General features: G+C 43.2%; 1 protein-coding gene across 1 annotated transcript in view; it reads right to left on the reverse strand.

The window, feature by feature from the left end:
* Window positions 1-18,785, reverse strand: part of LOC105282898 — a 102,323-nt gene that overhangs the window by 22,740 nt on the left and 60,798 nt on the right. The window contains exons 2-4 of the mRNA XM_026975307.1: window positions 16,125-16,333; window positions 7,372-7,507; window positions 5,791-5,924 (exon numbers count right to left, since the gene is read on the reverse strand). Coding sequence (XP_026831108.1) covers window positions 5,791-5,924; window positions 7,372-7,507; window positions 16,125-16,333 — 479 coding nt within the window. The remainder of the gene's footprint in view (window positions 1-5,790; window positions 5,925-7,371; window positions 7,508-16,124; window positions 16,334-18,785) is intronic.

An 18,785-nucleotide genomic window follows, 5' to 3' on the forward strand; every position in this document is an offset into this window, starting at 1 on the left:
AAGGCGACGTTATCATTTGTAGAACAAACAAGAACATACATCATGTCCGCGGGCGTACAGTGTCACGTGCGGATACAGGCTACATCCATAAAGCATAAAGCATAAAGCTGATGCCATCACGGATGCCATCTTCCCTCGCACCTTCTTTCCCCCGCCTCTATATGTCACGGGAGTGCCGCTGAAAGTTCTTGCGTGTCTACGTGTGCATCCCCCTCGAGTGCACGTGTGGTATCCGGAGAGGGTGCATTACGTGCAATCTTGGTATCTTCAACTTTGCGAGTCGCGCAGTTCTGAGGCGTTACTTCCGTCTGGGCGAAATGAGGCATTGATTGACATCACGATGACATGTCATGGGGTGGCTTCGACGAGGCTTGTCATTCGTCTGCTATTGTCAGACAACAATTGTCTTTACGAAGCAAAAAATAATAGTTTCCGCTGACTGTGCGCGCGTTCCCCGTACAGCGCGTACGTTTCCATGATGCGTTTGCGGATCCCTGCCAATCTCCGCGATCTACTGTCCGCCTGTGCATTTAGAAGTCCGTGTGCACGCGTGCAGATTGGATCAATCTAATACCACGTGTAACCAAACTCGCGTGATTATGTTAGACGCCGGCTTGAAAAACGATTCTCTTTTTCTGTCTATGTTTCTCTTCCGCTATTCATGATCCATTTATTTACGGTTATGGGGTATCAAGATACGATCTGTTGTACATAAAAAGAATGCGAAGCAATTTTTCTAGAATTGTATGTTACGTTTTCAATGATCCGTGAAATCGGAAATCTCTCCTCAAGACTGACTGACAAGACTGAGTTTTCCATATCACCGGATATCACAAAGGGCCCCGAGCATAAAAGAGTTCCCGTACCTCGTTTTTCGCGCTTCGTTAGCACTTATATTCACTGTATAATTTATTACGTAACAGTTCTACGGACATTTTCAGCCGGCCACGCAGGAGAACTTTCGAAATGGAAACCAGACCGCGCGCGCGCGCACAGGGGGAGCACAGTAAAAGTCCGAAAATTACGTTTCCCGGTACTCGGATTTACGAGAATGCACATAGCCGGGCGAGAGGGAGGGATTATTTGCCCCCAGTATTGGTGGATGTTTCATATGCCAGGGCAGAGCTCTCTCTCTCTCTTTCTCTCTTGGTCGGACGGGGCGCAGGAAGCAAGGCGGAAATATTGGCGGCGAGAAAATATGAGCGAAAACTTGATTTGAGATAGGTGGGGACCGAGTTTTCTTGGCAGCGGATCAAGTGCACACTTATATACTCCTACCTACGCGCGGACGAATGTATGTACCTGATATTATGTACACGTTCTCACGCAGGAGAAAGTAGAACGGTGAAATGGAGGGTGGGAGGAAGGAGTGGACCGTCTGTAAGTAGATGGTCAATCGATGAAAACGATTTTCTGACACGGTGACTGAATTTCCCGCGTTCTCGCGAAATCGCAGAGCGATAAGACTGTTTTCCAAATGCACATGAGAACCCGGAAATCTCGGGAGGAGGAGACTACCGCTTCGTAATTGGATCGCTAATTTCTCTTCCCTTATCGGAGAATAAGAGCCGTTTAATTATCTCCTTGTGACGTCTCACACGGTACTCTCTCCTCGAATTAGCATTGCGCCTTCGCGATATTTTTAATTGAAAGCGTTTGATTGAAAGAGTAACGATGTCCTTTACTTCATCAACACTGTCGACTTGTCGTTGATAAATAAATTGAACTAAATAAAGTGAAATAAATGAATGACAAATGAAATATGCTGCTTTGCTTTTATATTATAATATAAGATAAAGAGTTTGCACATAAATTATAATATACAATTACATATTATATATACAATTTACAATTTTAATTGTAAACAACTCTACTTCTTAATTTCGCTGAAATTAATATTTTCCCGCTAATGTAAGCTGAAAGCAAAGTAATTAAAATACGACAAGTCAGGTAATATAATAAATGATCTCGCATTAAATGCGACATTGACATATAACGCCAACGTATCAATTTATTATATCAACGTGCGGATTACGGGCGAGAAAAATAGGGGGAACACGTTTGAAGAGTGCCGAACAGCGAAAACCGTTGAATCGTGGGTGAGTCAACGGAAAATGTGCCTGCAATAGGGGAAAAGTGTTTCGTTAGGACACGCCGCGCGGAGGAAATTGTCAACAATAGCGGCGCTTAGAATCAAGGAAAGTAAGCGATGTGACGCACGTCACACAGGGGTGGGTGAAAATCGAAAATGGCGAGGGATGGAACGACGACGACGACGACGACCCTCGTGCACTTTCGAGCGGGATGCTTTCACCAGAGTGGCACCATTGTTCCTCTCGACGCCGGAAATGCGAATTTTCACTTACGCTCGTCCGAACGCGCCCGGTGGTTGCTTACTCCGCTTCGTTTTATTCGAAGAGCCGAGTGTGATTCAATTTCACGCGCCATTCCGGCCGTCTATTTAAAATCGCTCGTGCACGCATCCGTAATTTCCGAAACCAGCTTTCGAAAGCCTTTGACGCTCGGTTTGCTTCCGATAACGTCTTCCGTCGCTCGTAATATTTTAATTCCTATCGATACGATTATATTAAAGCTTATTATAATTTATAATTATATTCAATCCCATTCCAGTGTGCCCAAACATTCGTATTGTATAAAGCGACTTGAATTAATACGCGGTGCTTTATGTTTCATTTCGTGGAAAACGTGCAACAGATTTTTCTGTAGAATTATTCTGTATCATTTTATTTATACATTGTTATCGCGACGATAAGGTAGATTGGAAGAGAATGTCAAACGCAACATTGTTCTCTCGATATTTTGTCCCGTAACGTGGATTTGAGGTAGTGTCGTGTATCTCTGAGCGAGGACAAAATGAAATTCCTGCGTGGAACGGTACGGGCATCGTATTTAGCAAGACTCATCCGAATGGATTCGCACATTCGGTTGAAGGGCCACGGATGCCACGGCACGCAAACAAATCATTATTCCACGGGTTTCGTTAAATCAACTAAATTATTCCGTTAAATCGTTGCGCCGTCATTTCGCCGCGCCGACGTTTTCCCGGTTTCATCGGCCGAAAGTGAGTTATGCCGTTTCAATCGTCGGAATGAAAAGTGTCAAAGGACGGCATAAATCTGCTCGTTCAAAAACAAAGCGCCTGTGCAACTGAATATTCAGTGGAAAATATCGCGCCTCTCTCGTGCCCCGGTTATTTAAACCAATAGCATCCCCCCGCGAGAGCAACGGATCAACAATGGTAAAGATAAACGTCTGCGCTCTTGTGTGTCTTTTTTCCCTGCCTTTTTCTCTTTCAGACCTTTTTTTCCGCTCGACAGGTTGACGCGTAAATATCGAGCTTGTTTCCGCAAGCGCGCCGGGAAAGCTTCTCGGTAATGACGCCGATGCGATTAAAGCCGAATTAAATCATAAGGCACGTTGCGAGCGCGCGAGCGCTCGCTCTTGCCGCGAAGTGCTGCGATTAAAAGTGCGCAACGACGTAACTTGTTAACGCAGTTAATGTCAGTCCCGAGAAAATTCAGCGGGATGCAATCTAGAGGGACGTCGTACACTTAAAAACATTTAATTGAGGCGTCAGGGATGAAACTTCGCCGATCGATACGTAGGGCGCCCCAGCGATCACGGGGATACGGATGAGCAACTATACACTTAATCCTCTCTCTCCGCCTGTTCTTTCTTCTCCTCCGCCACCACCTTCCCCCCGTTTTGCTTCTTCTGCTTCTTCTTTTTTTTCTTTTTTGTTTTCTGTTTCCCTTAGTACTCTTTTGCGCGATCGTAGCTCGTCTGACGCTGCACTCGACAGGAGTGCTCTACAGATTACTAGCGCACGAAGCTTTTCCACTTGAAGGTTCCTCGAGATTTATCTACTTTATGGAACGAAAGGGCCCGGCACGTCTTTATAGTTAATCACGTGACGTATTCTGTAACAGGCGCGCGTATTTCATTTACGTCGCGTTACCGGTGGCGATTGTCCGACGACGTGCAGCCGATAAGCCATCGTCGTAATGGGACTTTCGTTTTAACCAGCCGTATGCGGTGCACATGCTCGCGTCTCGCAGTTAATATTTCCATCATTCAGACGTATAGTACCGTAATAATAAGCGGGTGACTGAATTTCCGAATATTTCCGAGAATTCCCCGTGTCGAACGGTATCCCAGCTGTTTTTTCATCGACGAAGTATGCTGGTAACGAATCGCGATAAAACCAGGCCGCTCTTGTATTTATGGCAACAATCTGACGAATGACGAATCTATACGCGCGTTCCGACATGGAGCCAAGTCCATCCGAAATATTTTGTGCGAGAAATTATGTATGGAATTTTGCATATGCGACGTCATGTATGAAAAATGTATCGAAAACGCGGACGGTGATTGAAAAAATGCGCAGTGGATTACAATGCCGTCGTCAAACGGGGGCTGGAAATATAAGGCATACGTGTACATGCGCAATCTATTCGCGTGATACGGAACGTGTCAGAAAAACGTAATAATTCGCTCGTGTTCATTATCAGAACGACAATATCAGAAGGTAGTGTCGCAGAGATTTAATATCTTCTTGTTTTTTTAATATTATAATACACTTTCCTGTGATGTTTAGGAGTATTAATACTAGTTTTGGAGACTAACCATTAATTTGTTTCTAAACTCTTAAATTAAATACATAAATTCGTAGTTCACCTAAAGCTATCCTACGTTATTTTTCACCTGCTGTAGCTCTATTCTTGCTGTGTTCTGTCCTCATTCCGAGCATCACACTAATTCAAAGGACTTTGTTCTGTTCAACTAACTAAATTCTGATTGTCAAGGAGTCTGACAGCCTTGATATTGACATGTTGCTGTAGACGAGCTTCATGCTTAGCAGCAAATCGCTAACTAAATCCTTAATCTCAAGATCCCTATGTATATCGCTATTGCGTATACTACAGAGCATTGACTATAGATATTGTGATACTTTGTTTTGGGAGATTTGAGATTCTAATATCTACGGATCAATTTTTCATTCTACTTCGTAGCACGCAGTTCTGTCAAAGGGACAAAATCGAGAACAATGTGAAACTTTAATGTGCCGTTACGAATTGGGAAATACATCTCGCTTTATGAGCTGTTACTTGCAAATGAATTATCATAGAAATTATTGCAGCATTAATATTTATCGCGGGCATTAATAAAAAATTATATTTGCGTCGCACTATGGAAAAAGTGCTTGCATGTGTCCGGCGAAATGCAATCTAGGTCAAAATGTAGATTAATACTCTGAATTAATAACGCGGATTTATAATCTGAAAATACACAAAATTCCATCCTTTAGTGGCTTATCGACCATGCGAACATTAATAATATTTCTACATAAATAATATTTGTTATTTTATATTTATTATTGTAAATTATTTTATATTTATTATTTTAAATTTATATTTATTATTATTTATACAAATTTACAACATCAAAAATAAACATCCAAGAAGATACTTTTACAAAACGCATCTGTCAGCTGTACCATAGATATCACCGATTCCTTCGCGCGTTCCAGTTCCGCGTCCCGACATTGACGTCGTCGAGGCACGAGAGAACCCCTAGCGGCGAGAATGACGGGGTACGCGTAATACGGGGTAGACGAGACGGACGGGACGAGAAAACAAACCAGAGAACGGGGGTAGGCGCAGCGTGCAACCCTAATCATTCAGTAAGGTCACGTAGCCACGAAGATTACGAAGACGTATATATATATACGGGGTGCAAGATGCGGGGGTGGCGAGAGGCGATACTTACGCGATTCCCGTTGAGCTTCCACGTAACGGAGGGGGCGGGCCGGGAGCTGCCCGTGATGCAGTTCACCCGCAGCGTCTCGCCCACCACTATGCGCTCCTTCTCCGTACGAATCGTAGGATCCGTTTTTGGGGCGTCTAAGGCATAATAATTATGTCGTTTAGCACATGCGACTGCTGCCACGGCACTAACTCGACACCTGGCGACACGCCAGCGGCGCGCCCCGAGGGCGTCACGGAACCGTACCCGGAAACACTTGAACAACCCCACCGTGTCTGGTACCGAGCGACGAGGGGTTAGTGTTTCCAACGGACCATTCCTCCCCGTCCCTGCGCCCCCGCGACGTCGTCACTGCGCGTTTTGTTTAACAATTTGTAACATGTGTCACGTATGTCGTGATATGGTATATGATGTGTGTGTGTGTGTGTGGGGAGAAAAGGAGAGGGAAAGGGAAAGGGGGTAGGTGCGCATGCAGTTTATTTGACGTATTTTCCCTCCGGCCGCGCGGAGCCGGCTGCATGTAATATTCAACAACAATAAGGTAATATATTTTTCTTTGAAATTTCTAGTTCCGCGGGGAAACAGTCCAATGAAACATTTAAAGCAGACAACAACGATACGTCGCGATGATGTAGCGACGTGATTCCCCGATGCGTACTGGAAGCATAATAGCTTTTACCGTTTTCATTGAGAACGTAGAGTGGTGGAGAATTTTATTTTATTTTACAGATTGCGCAGCTTATACCGAATACTGGTAAAATACAGCTGTTTAATCGAAACTACGTTTCATATTACATGTCGAGCGAGATAAAAGCGCGATTGTGCATCAGAGGATTAAAGTAAAAAATCGGAAAAGAAGATCGATACGGATACGCGATCCAGTTTCTCCATTGGAATGGACGAAATATCTTATTGGGGCGTTGCGTACACGGGCCACATCGATTCTGCCTAAATCCGGCATTACAGAGCCGATCGCTGATCCCGATACGTATCGCCTCGGGATCGAGTATCGAGATTTAACGGAAGACATGCGAGTGCTCGCGCGTATATCCCGAAACGATCCCAGAACGCGTAATTGGAAGGAGCCGAGAAGAGGTAAAAAAAAAGTCGGGGTAGGCTGTGTCGGGACACGGCCGCAAGTTTTTAACGTGAATACGTCATGTTAATGGAAAGAGTTCAAAGAAAGATAGTAGTTTCAATCAACTGTGTATATTTTCAATATCACAATATTACAAGTTTCTCGGGTTGGTCAAATCGGACACCCTATATATTTAAATCAAAAGTCGACACCGAGAATATTATAAAATCGCAAATAAAAATTTTTCGGTTGGTCAATAAAAATCGGACACCCTATATATTATAATCCAAAGTCGACACCTTGTATATTATAATAAGATAAAGTGAGATACCCTATATATTATAATTATAATTAAAATGAGACTGTATATTAAAATTGAATGAAAGAAATTTCGTCACGCGTCCCGTGATGCGTGACGCTCAACTTTTCAAATTGGCATCCATCGAGTTATAAGACGTAGTCACGTCAAAAAGAAAACTAATGTTTTAATTCCAGGACACACTTACCGACCACCTCCATCTTGGCCCTCGCGATCAAGGTGTGGTAGGAAGGGCTGCCGGCGGACACCTCGCACTTGTACGTGCCGGTGAGGCTCCTGGACACGTTCACCAACGTCACGTCGTGCGTGTTCGATTTGGAGACCTGTAAAACGTGAAGCCTGATGTACCGTGTCACCACCTATGCCCCGCTCCACCCCTGTCATTCCCCGGGATCCGCCGCCCTTACGACCCGGCCGTTCGCCCTACCTGCGCCCGGGGTTTTAACGGTGCGCCACCGCTGCCTTCGCGGAGAACTTTCGCCATTTTTCATGCGCGACAAGTCCATGTCGATAGTTAGAGATGCTTCATAACCCCGCGAGCTTTCCACATTCCACGATTTCCCCGTGCTCGATTGGAAGTGTTTCCCTTTTTTCCTCTTTCTCTCCGTCCGGGCCGATAATTCACGCCGGCGTGAACTGATTTTCGCGCGATCTTGTAAGAATTCATACGGAAACTCTCGGCTATCGCATCTGCAGCATTTTGTTTTATTTGTTTTTCGAGCATGTTTTCCAATGTTGCTTCAATTAAACTTCGCGCATCCCGTTTGCAAGTTTACGGAAAGCAGCAAGTAGGTAAACTGCGAGGAATATTCATTGCGGATGGTTCACCGTTTCCGCATACTTTATGCTTCTGCTTTTTTCTACTTTATACATTCTCCTCCGCGATGAGGATATTACGAGCAGGAAATGACGAGACGACACGAAACCGAGTCCACATAGAACGTATCAATCGTATTTATTAAGTAATCATTTTATCATATTATTCCATCGGTGCGACTGTTTGGATAAGAGAGAGAGAGAGAGGGAGAGAGCAGACGATAATAAGTATCGATTGTGCGTTCGGGCAACTTCGCTAAAAGCATGGATCTCAGTGCGACTGTCACTGAAGTAACGCTGCTCGGGAGGATTCTTTTGAAAACGACGTTCTTCGGAGTGCTTTTACAGGCGCTTCAAGAGGAGGGGGAGGGAGGGAAGCCTGATGGTGTTAGATATAGATTACTACGCGCGGGCAAGAATTTTTTACCGGCGCATCTTTGCAGGGAGCATCACGTTCCAGCTATCTCGTAGATATCGGAGAACAAAGGACGAGGAAAGTTTCTTGCCTTGCAGCATCGATCGTGAGTGACATCATCGATTCGAAACACGTGTATGACTTCTACGTCAAAAATAAGTTACTAGCGTGCCTCGACTTTGTGCCGCCGCCACTTTCGAATGTATGCCGGAGACGCGCGCGTCTATCACGAGAAGTTTGCGATATGGCGATACGGGACGTACAGTCTCTTATTTCTGATTACTAAACTTAAAAAACTAAATAAATAAAAAGTCGGAATACATATAATATGAACAGATTCGAAGCAAGTGAAATAGAGCAATTGCGCAATGTAAAAACAAATATCGGTCCAAGAAAGGAGTGAGAAAAATCAAGATTAGCTGGATTATTAATACTCGCGCATAATTGCGATGTGCACACTTTCAGATCGCCGACCGTGAAATTGACAAACGGATTTGCTCGTGGTTATTATGCGCGGGGGGGGGTTTCAATCTTCGCGATATCTCAAATTCACGTAGACTAATCTGGCATCCATCTCTCTTTTTCCACCGATAGCTCCGCGTCGCAATCCCGCTTGATATTGAGCACCGCCGATATTACTCTGGATTTCGCTAGTAGCGCCGATCGATTCTGCATGCGAATCTTTTCGCGTTTAAATCTGGATTCGATGATCCAGCTCGTGTCGGCGGTCTCTTTTTGTGGCGGCGCTCCTTTCCTCTTCGCAGGCATTTATATTCATCACGTCTCCGCCTCCTTTACAAACTATATCGGATGAGGGGACAAGTCTTTTTCATCGTTTCTTCCGCTTCTGGCATCGGTGTGGACGAGACGTTCGATGAAAAATATCATTGAAAAGGGTTGCGCGCCGCGACTATTCGGACCTGCCGGGGCGGAAACTGCGGCGGGAGCCCCACGCGTTACCCCCCTTTATGAAAAGTGTGAACATGCACCTTATTTTTCAGCGCGTCCTATATTCCTGATTAAATGAAGCTGTCTGAGCGAATACATGGTCGCATGCACGTAATGCATATTAAGTAAAGAGTTAAATGTAAACGACAATATAAAGATATATAAAATTATTATTGATAACATAATAAATATAAATATTTCGATATGTGCTCTTAATATCGCATTATGATTGCAAATATCGAATGACATTATAATAAATGTTTATATTTTAAGTAAATGATTGAAAAGAAAACAATGAAAGATATCTTCCAAATGTTTTCCAATGTTGCCGACCACTTGTTGTTGACAGCGAATGCATTTATTCGCACGAAAATATTATTATACTTAAACTCACTGTATATTTGAGTATCTCTACGCAACGCATGTGTTTTCGTTCAAACGCGGAGATACACAGCATCCGAGATTCCATTCTTGATATTCGTTAAAACTTTACGAGATCGCACAAGCGAGCCATTCTGTCTCGATTACAGCGCAGTAACAGTAGCTCAATATCGTTGCATGGTATTACAAACCATGACTCACGCGGAACAAATATCGCCTATTCTTATATCGAGCGGAAATACTCGCTCGGAGCTCGTACGGAGCCAATCGGAACAGACGATAGAAATTTAATCGAATAGCGAAAAATTATTATCCTAAATCTTCGAGCACGGGCGCGCTTCTGATCGCGCACATTTTATGGCGCCACGAACAGAGTCATTCCTCCCGCGAGAACTTCAGTTCGGCGATAACACGAGCGGTAATGATCGGTTATCCTCGCGAGTAACGCTAAAAAGGCGAGATTACCGGCACAGCTACCTGGTGGCTGTCGTTTAGGGACACGGCGTCCCTTATCGTCGCGGTAGGACGACGTAATTTTGTTGCAAGCGCCGCGACATCAGGGATGATCGCAAGAAAGCGTCCAGCAATGGCTACTAGTACGAGCTCGCGCGGTCGTTGTAAATTTTTCGTGCAAAGATTACGCGGCTGCAGTTTCATTACCGCTGCATCCACGGACTTATGGTGCTTTATGTGTTTCTACGTGAAAATTCCCAGCTCGACTTCCTGTCTGTCTCGGGTTGGTTCGAGCTTAAATCTCGCGCGGCCTGCGCCTTAACTCGAGTAAGGCGAGACCAACTCGTGACGTCGTGATATTAGGAGTGTGATTTAGTTTTGAGGGTTTTGCAACAGATGGCTGTAGTGTCAGTTTATTCCAATAGCTGTTTCCGATAACTGTTGTTTCTTACAGTCTTGACATTATCCATGACATTTAGTAGCATTATAGCAATAGATGCAATAACAGTCGTATTTATATCATCGTAAAAATGCAACTTCCGAAAGCTCTTTAGCATTTTCGACATGCGTTGCTTTTGTTTTTTAATCAAAACAAAACTGCGGCTGACGGTTATAGAATTCTTGTGGAAACTTATGGTGATTCTGCCCCATCAATTAAGACGTGTGAATACTGGTTTAGACGCTTTAAAAGTGGTCATACTGATGTGAAGGACAAAGAACGCTCGGGACAACCAAGAAAGCTTGAAAATGCAGATTTCCAAGCATTATTGCACGAAAATACAACACGATCCACTTCAGAACTTGCCAGAGCATTAAATGTTGATCGTACAACAGTTACCAAACATTTACATGAAATTGGAAAAATTCAGAAAGAAGGCAAATGGGTTCGACATCAATTATCGGAAAGTGCCATTTGAACATTTGCATTTCGTTGATCGCCAGGCAAAAAAAGAAGAGTCTTTTGTCTCGGATTGTTACTGGGGATGAAAAGTGGATCTATTTTGATAATCCGAAACGCAGAAAATCATGGGTGGATCCAGGCGAACCATCAACATCCACTCCGAGACGCAATATTCACGGTTCAAAAGTAATGCTCTGTATTTGGTGGGATAGTGTACTATGAGCTGTTAAATCCGCATGAGACTGTCACGGCTGATCGTTATCGACACCAATTGTACAAGTTGAAGCAAGCATTGGACCAAAAACGACCACCAATTGCGAGTAAACGACGGAAAGTGATTCTTCTTCGTGACAACGCTCGACCTGACGTTGCGTTATCAGTGAAGCAAACACTATTAGAGCTTGAATGGGAAGTCTTACCGCACCCCGCATGTTCTCTGGACATTGCTCCATGCGATTATTATTTGTTCCGGTCGATGCAACACGCTTTAGAGGATACACACTTTGATAATTTCGAAGAAGTGCGAAAATTCGTCGACGAATGGTTCAACTGAAAAGAAGAGTGATTTTATCGTGGTGGAATCCATCTCTTGCCAGAAAGATGGGAAAAAGTTATAGAAAACGAAGGAAAATATTTTGATTAAGGTATTCATTCATTATCATATTTAAATACATGCGTTTTTGAGCAAAAAAACCCTCAAAACTAAATCACACCCCTAATATATACACCGGAACTATTGCTGTGGAATTATAGTGTCCATTCGTTTAATTATTTCCGGATTTACGCGTGACGCGATATCGTTGATAACTTTTACGATTTTCGCTGGATCCCAGCTGGGTTTCTCCCGGCGCGAGTATCGGCGAGATAGAAATTATTACGAGAATCGCAATCGCGGGTGGGACGCACTCCGAGACGGAAAATCCTGCGCGATGACTCCGATTCCACGCGGAGTTCCCAGCAAGTTGGAAAAATTGAATCCTTACTGTCGCATTCGCAAGGAAGAAATCGAGAAGACCTTGCGCCAGATGAAGCCCTGGATGTCGTCAGCATCGCCGTAGCTTCCATGGATAGATCCGGCCGCTCGTATCGTTCTCCTCCTCTTATCACGCTCTCTGTTCGGCTCGAAATATTCGAAACTCCTGAAGTCTCACCTGGAGACACGCGTTGACTCCCTTCGTTCGCGTTGCTTTGTCCTGATCGTTCCGCGCCTTGTAATCTCCTCGTTACATCGCGCGTCTCCTAATAATTCGCTTGTTACTGTTTTATATAAAGCGCTCCGCGATATTTCGTCTATTGCATAATCAGGTTTCCTCGTGTTGCATCATCCGCATCATTCTTCCGGCCGTGTGCCCTTCCGAAGTTATGCCGGCACGTTTTCCTTATTCCAAAGTTTCGTCCCACTTTCGCGCGCCGCCCGACCGCCCCTTTGCGGTAATTATCAGCAAAGCACGTCGCAGATCCCACGGGAGTATTTTCCTGCAGGACTTCGGCGTGCTTCCTTTGAGTCGTCGGACAAAGGGCAACGGGATACGAGGCAAAAAGGAAGCCAGAGCTGGACGCTATTAAATGTACACGCTCTACCGACGCGCAGAGGGCTCTATGTACATCTTCCTGTGCTCATCGCTCCTTGCGCGACCTTCCACCTGAGATATTTATTGCCTGAATTGTGTACACCGTGAAATTTGTGAAGGAAGAATTGTGCAGGTGCACCAGCGAATAACTGGTTAAAATATTGATTTTAATTTTTCTGCTAAATAGAGATATCAGTTTCACGCGTTTGTCTCTCGCGTATTAATCAAACTTAAATTTTTTAACTGACGTGTATATAAAAATTATGCGGTTTTAAATTAGTGTTAAGAAAAAGGAATGTTAACAGTATTAGACATTACCGGTGAAATATGACCAGTTTTAATAATTCAAGATTTATCTATCTGTCTACATAATATTTCAGTATTAAAACTTTTTATCGATACATAAACTAGATTCGTAATCCTGCATTTATTAAATGAATAAATCAGACGTAAGAGTGCGCATCGCGTTGACCGTATCGCAAGAAACTCTCTTTATTTAACTATTTATTATACACATGTACTCCTGATAAACGCAAATACAGAATTAATCTCCAATATTTTTCTTCGACACGCTTGTATCGTTCCACAGGGGATTGTATACGTATCTCCGCTTTATTATTTTTTCTCGCGCGCAGAAAGAGGAATATTCCATTTTCTCGAAGCGTCAGAGAGTTTAAAAAGGACCCGCACCCCCTTCGGAGAACGATGCCACCGAGAAAAAGGTGGCCAAAGGGACCGCAGGAGTGGCAGGGAGAGGACAGTCGCACGGCGCGATTGCGGCGGCGTTGAATCGACGTCAGTAAAACACGGAACTCGCTTGACCCAGGTTCAAGTCGTGTCGCGGTCGTAGTACATGCCATAAATCAGCCTATCGATTCTCTCTTCTTTCCCCTCACCCACCCCCTGCGGGAGAAACTTTTGCCCTCGTCGTGGCCATACCAGCGGAAAAATGGAGGCGCCACGACGCATGGGAGATTAGAAGGGGATGCGCTGCGGGAGATCACGGCGAGGGATGGGAGGGTTGAGGGAGAGAGGAAGAAGGCGGCTGTCCAGGGAACCGGCAAGAAGCTCCGCCGGAAGAGCGCGGGCAGATCTTACCGCTTATCGAATCTGCTTGCAGGCTGTGTCTTCCGCGGAAAAATAGATCACGCTAGGATCACGAGCGAGAGTAGTCCGCAAAAAGGCAGCTGGTCGTTTACTCGCGAACGCAAAAATCGCCACCGCTTCTTATCTCGATGACTCTATGAGAGGGAGGCAGGGAGAGAGAAAGAAAACTTGTGTGTATGTGATAAATGTATCGAACGTCGCATCGATATGGGCGCATCTCTTCTCTTAGGAAATAAAATTTATAATACATTACGACGTGCAAAAATGTATGACATTGTGTGATTTAAGGTTTGCAGTTTTGAGCGCATCAAATCGTCAGGTTCTTTTGCGTTGCTTGAATCGGTTTGCTCAGTTGTCGTATTTTGTAATAATGATCGAGTTTCCATTTTTTGTCATGATTCCAAGCGTATCAACTGAGCACCATCCGTAATGAACATCGCAATAGCTGAGATTGATCTAATAAAAATAGTACTCTCGCGAAAGTACTATTAACGAGATAAGATTTTATTGCGGACCAATTGAGAACTTGGGTGTAATAAGGATAAACGCACTCCGTGCGCTCGGTTATTACCGTAAACTAGTTACTACCGTATACTACCGTTACTGGTTATACTTAAATATGAAATATGAAAATATAAAATACGCACGTCTCAGAATTATCGCTGCTATATGTAACTTGATTGCATGTCATAGTCTTCCACATTTCAATTTTCAACATTAAACATTTTAAATACGAAAAATCAAAGCTCAGTGATAATGTAATATGACAATAAACTGATGCAAGAGCGAAGCTGGGTGTAGGTGCTTGTTATTTAAGATTGGAGATACATCGATCGTGAATCACAAACGTTTCGGTCTATACGTTAGACCATCTTCAGTGTGTTAATTACGGACGGATTGACGGCTCATCAACCTGTGTTTTTGAATGTTGAACAATATAATGAATAAAATATAAAAGAAAAAAAACCAATCGTAAAGTGGAAAATGGGTAAACAGTAGAATAATAAAATACATAACATATGTTGGGTCATAACAAATTAGTAGCGCAAATGTAAGAATATAGATAAAATAAAATAAAGTAAAATGACAGATTATAAAAAGCTTAACATACCGCAAACCAAGAATCCAGCACTATCACACACAACGCAAATCGCTGACGAGATCGTATTCGTTTTATTTGACGCATGTGGGAGCTCAGTAACCTGTATTGTTTATATATGCGTTATAAAGGTTATAAAATAAACTAAAATTGTGGTAACAAAAAATTTTAAACTAACAATAAATAAACGGTGATGGGTCAAACAAAGTTAAAACCATCGAGTATAAATAAGTAATAAAACGTCGTAGTATAAAATAAAAATATGGTAACAAAAAAATTGTAAATAACAATAAATAATCAACGGTGATGAGTCACAAAAATTAAAATCATCGAATATAAATACGTGAGATAGTCAATAGGTAAAAAAGTATAAAGGTGTATAAAAACGGTAATGTATAAAAACAAAAATAAATAACAAGTAATAGATTAAATATTAATAAATAAAATAAATATATATAAAAAATCGACGAACCATTGAGCGCACAAAGACGTTCGGGAACGACTTCCGACGAGTATCACAGCGAGTGAGCGCGGATAGAGTCGCGCACACAAACACACATCCGCGGATAGACAAAGGCTAGGAGTCGGAAAACAAATTCAAAATGGGAAAATACTCAACGGGTAAGGACTGGGTATCACTCTGTAAATTTAGAGGATTTGTTTGCTTTTTTATATTAACCATTTCAGATACCAGTCTTTTTTTATATGATCCTTCCCTGTCTACTACCCGTACATTATCCCAATCGAAGACGTGATCGAACTCGAATCTGTGCGCAGAAATGACCGACGGCGTGCCCGATTACAAAATTTGCTGTAGTGACTGCGATGCTTCATACGTCGGCCAGATAAAACGCCAACTTAACATGAGATTAACAGAACATAAAAACGACATCAACAAGAAATCTTAAATAACAAGCACCTACACCCAGCTTCGCTCTTGCATCAGTTTATTGTCATATTAAACATTTTGGTAATCGAACGTCACGCTCAGCCCAAAAGGTTATTAAAGCTAAACCACAACTGAGAGATTAAATATCAGTTTACGAAAACGTTCACCAGAAATATGATAAATATTAAAATGATTATGAAAAATATGAAGCTATAAAAAATATGAAACTATAAAGGACTGATTAATTTTGAATAATTTTTCAAATATGCATACTTTATTTTTCATTTTCTCTAAACTTTATGTCCTGCAGCTGTTATCGAGGTTTCCCCGAATTTATAATTATTCAAGAAGATTACTCACATTAACTCGTATACCAGCCACGTCGAAGGTGCTGTACGGTTCTGGTTTACGATCGGCTTTGTAGTTATAAAATTCCTTTTCTTCGAGGAACCATTGTATAGTGTACAAAGATGAACCCTCCAGGTCATAATGGCACGACAATGTCACGGTGTCACCGGATCTCACCATGGCCGGTACGTTTATCGTTAGATCTTTTAAACCTGTTGCACCTGAAAACAATAAAAAACGTTTCGTTGAGATGATATGTTCCATCAAGTACGATTTACATCAGTGTGCGCGAAATAACGTATCATTAATTTAATATTATTACGTAACCGTGCGTCTCTCTCTATTAAATCGGATACCCATTTAAGTGAGCTGGCGAGTTGAAGCACGAAAGACGCGGAAATAATTTTCCGAAGACCATTTGTTATTTTGCTGAGCTACAGCTGATATTTCCGTCCTGTTACGTCGTATTATCCGCTAGGATACCGAGAGAACGAGGGATATATTCCTGGGGAGACATCCTATCTCGAGATTAAGCCTATATCAGTTCCACTTTCATCTCTTTCGGTCTCCAGAGAAAAGGCGTTTTGCTTCTTAAGCACGTTTCCGCGCACGAATAACAGTTTTCAAGTTGCAACGCCATCAATCTTTGTAAAAAAAAAGAAACAAGTTGATTTAGCAGCGACGATTGCAAGTTGAATCTATACCGGTGTAGGGATAATAAAAAAGCTTCTTTTTCTTTCGACAAGCAATTTGTGTATTGTCAGCGTCAGGGCCATCGGGGTAACACGAATGGCTATTATTTGCATGATTGATAATGACGAACGTTAACATTTATAGAAATCGACTGAAAATTTCATTAAAGCGCGCGCAACCACCATCCCCTTATGCGGAGTGGCAAATCTATTATTGTGCATAATTAATTTATTTGGTACAATTGGTTATGCCTCGTCAATGTTTGTTAAAGCGCTCAATTGGATAATGCTGCGGCATAATACATACGATTTTCAACGTAAGCGCGATCAACGCGGTCGTGTTAATAGATAAATGCGACGGAACTTGACGCGTTGTCCTCGCGCTCGTTATCTCGCGCTGAGAACTGTGCGCTCTCGATATTGCAACAAATAACGAACGCGACAAAAATATTATTGCAAACAATAAGTTGGTTACCGCAGTTGGTAGAGAGAAAGGGAAAAAAAGAAGCGCTCGCGGTGCATCGCGACTCGCGCGACTGCAGCGCGAGTTGTGATCTTAATGATCCATTTCTCTTCGTGAGTCTCCTCGCGCGTTCGTTTACAAACTCTGAGGAACAACCCCGAGGAAAATCGACAACCAGACAAGCTCGCAAATGATTGTCGGACGATCGGAAAACGCTTTACTTGCGCTTAGGGCTGCCGCGGTCGTGCGCGCGAACGTGTTTCGCGAAAGAGAAAGAGAGAGAGAGAGATTTCCCATTGAGACACTGTCGAAGGGCGACGTGGTTGTCTTTCAGTAATTTCTAGCCGAAACGCTTGCGGTCACCGGAACCGTCGCCGCCGTCTTTCCCCGTCGACTCCCCGAGACGCTTCGAATCCTATTTCAACTGGATCAAAGGGAAAAGGCAGTCGATAGTTTCTATTACCATCCTGAAGAGAAAGAGACAAGGACAGAGAGAGAGAGAGAGAGAGAGAGAAGGGTACAATCGGCGATCTTCCTAGGCGTTCTCTTTGTCTTGTCCACTACGGGGCAATCACAAAGAAGGAAATGCGGTATCCGGCGTGAGTTAAATTAATTCGATGTACGTGTTAGTATCAGGTCGGATGCTCTCTCGATAAACTTTGTTGAACGTATCGTAAAGGGCGCGCGCGCGTTTGCGGTGTACAACTTATTCCGCGGGGTAAACTTTATTCGCGCCGTCAAGCCAGCACGGAAGTGGAACTCCCGCCGCTCCTCGCGCACTCTCGCAATTCCGTAATTAGTATAATAAATAATCTAGTGAGAGAGACCAGGAGCAAAAAGAGAGAAGGAAGGAGAAAGAGAGAGGGAGAGAGGCGCACGGGAACGTTTACATAATGTAGGTGCATCGCGCACGTAACGTGCTGCTCTCTGAAATGGGATAAAAATGCATGGAACGTGTGCGGCATAGAAGGCACAAGAGACGCGGGGAAAACATTATGTTTCCCCATGTACGTAGGTACACCCACCTCCCTCGACACTTAAATAGCTGCAAGAAACGTCGTTGGACGCGAATGACCATCGGTCTTACCGCCCGGAAATCAGATCAGCGACGCGTTCTCGCGGGAAGTCGGTGCTTGCTTCCAGCGAATTCCGTGGAAGTCGAATTCAACTTCCATGGATCTCGGAGTCAAATATTTTAAAATATTTAATGTCAAATTGTAAGATGTAGAGGGATGCGTTTTCAGGATGTGAGCCACAACAATTGAGAATAGTGAACTTTAATAGCAATAATTGCACACAAGCGTCAATCATCCAATCCGATCGCAACGAGCTATCCTTTGCTCGTCCTCTCGTTCTTCGACAATTGACGATCGACACGGACGAGCATCGCATAAAATACCGATAAGCGGGAAATGCAAATCCATATAATCCGCAAAAATGAAATTACTTCTCACAAAATATATAAATCAAAGATTTTCAATTTTCAATGTAAAACACTGATGTGCCAGTAACGCTAAA

The sequence above is a fragment of the Ooceraea biroi genome, chromosome 2, assembly GCF_003672135.1.
Source record: "Ooceraea biroi isolate clonal line C1 chromosome 2, Obir_v5.4, whole genome shotgun sequence".
In the NCBI taxonomy this organism is placed as follows: domain Eukaryota; kingdom Metazoa; phylum Arthropoda; class Insecta; order Hymenoptera; family Formicidae; genus Ooceraea; species Ooceraea biroi.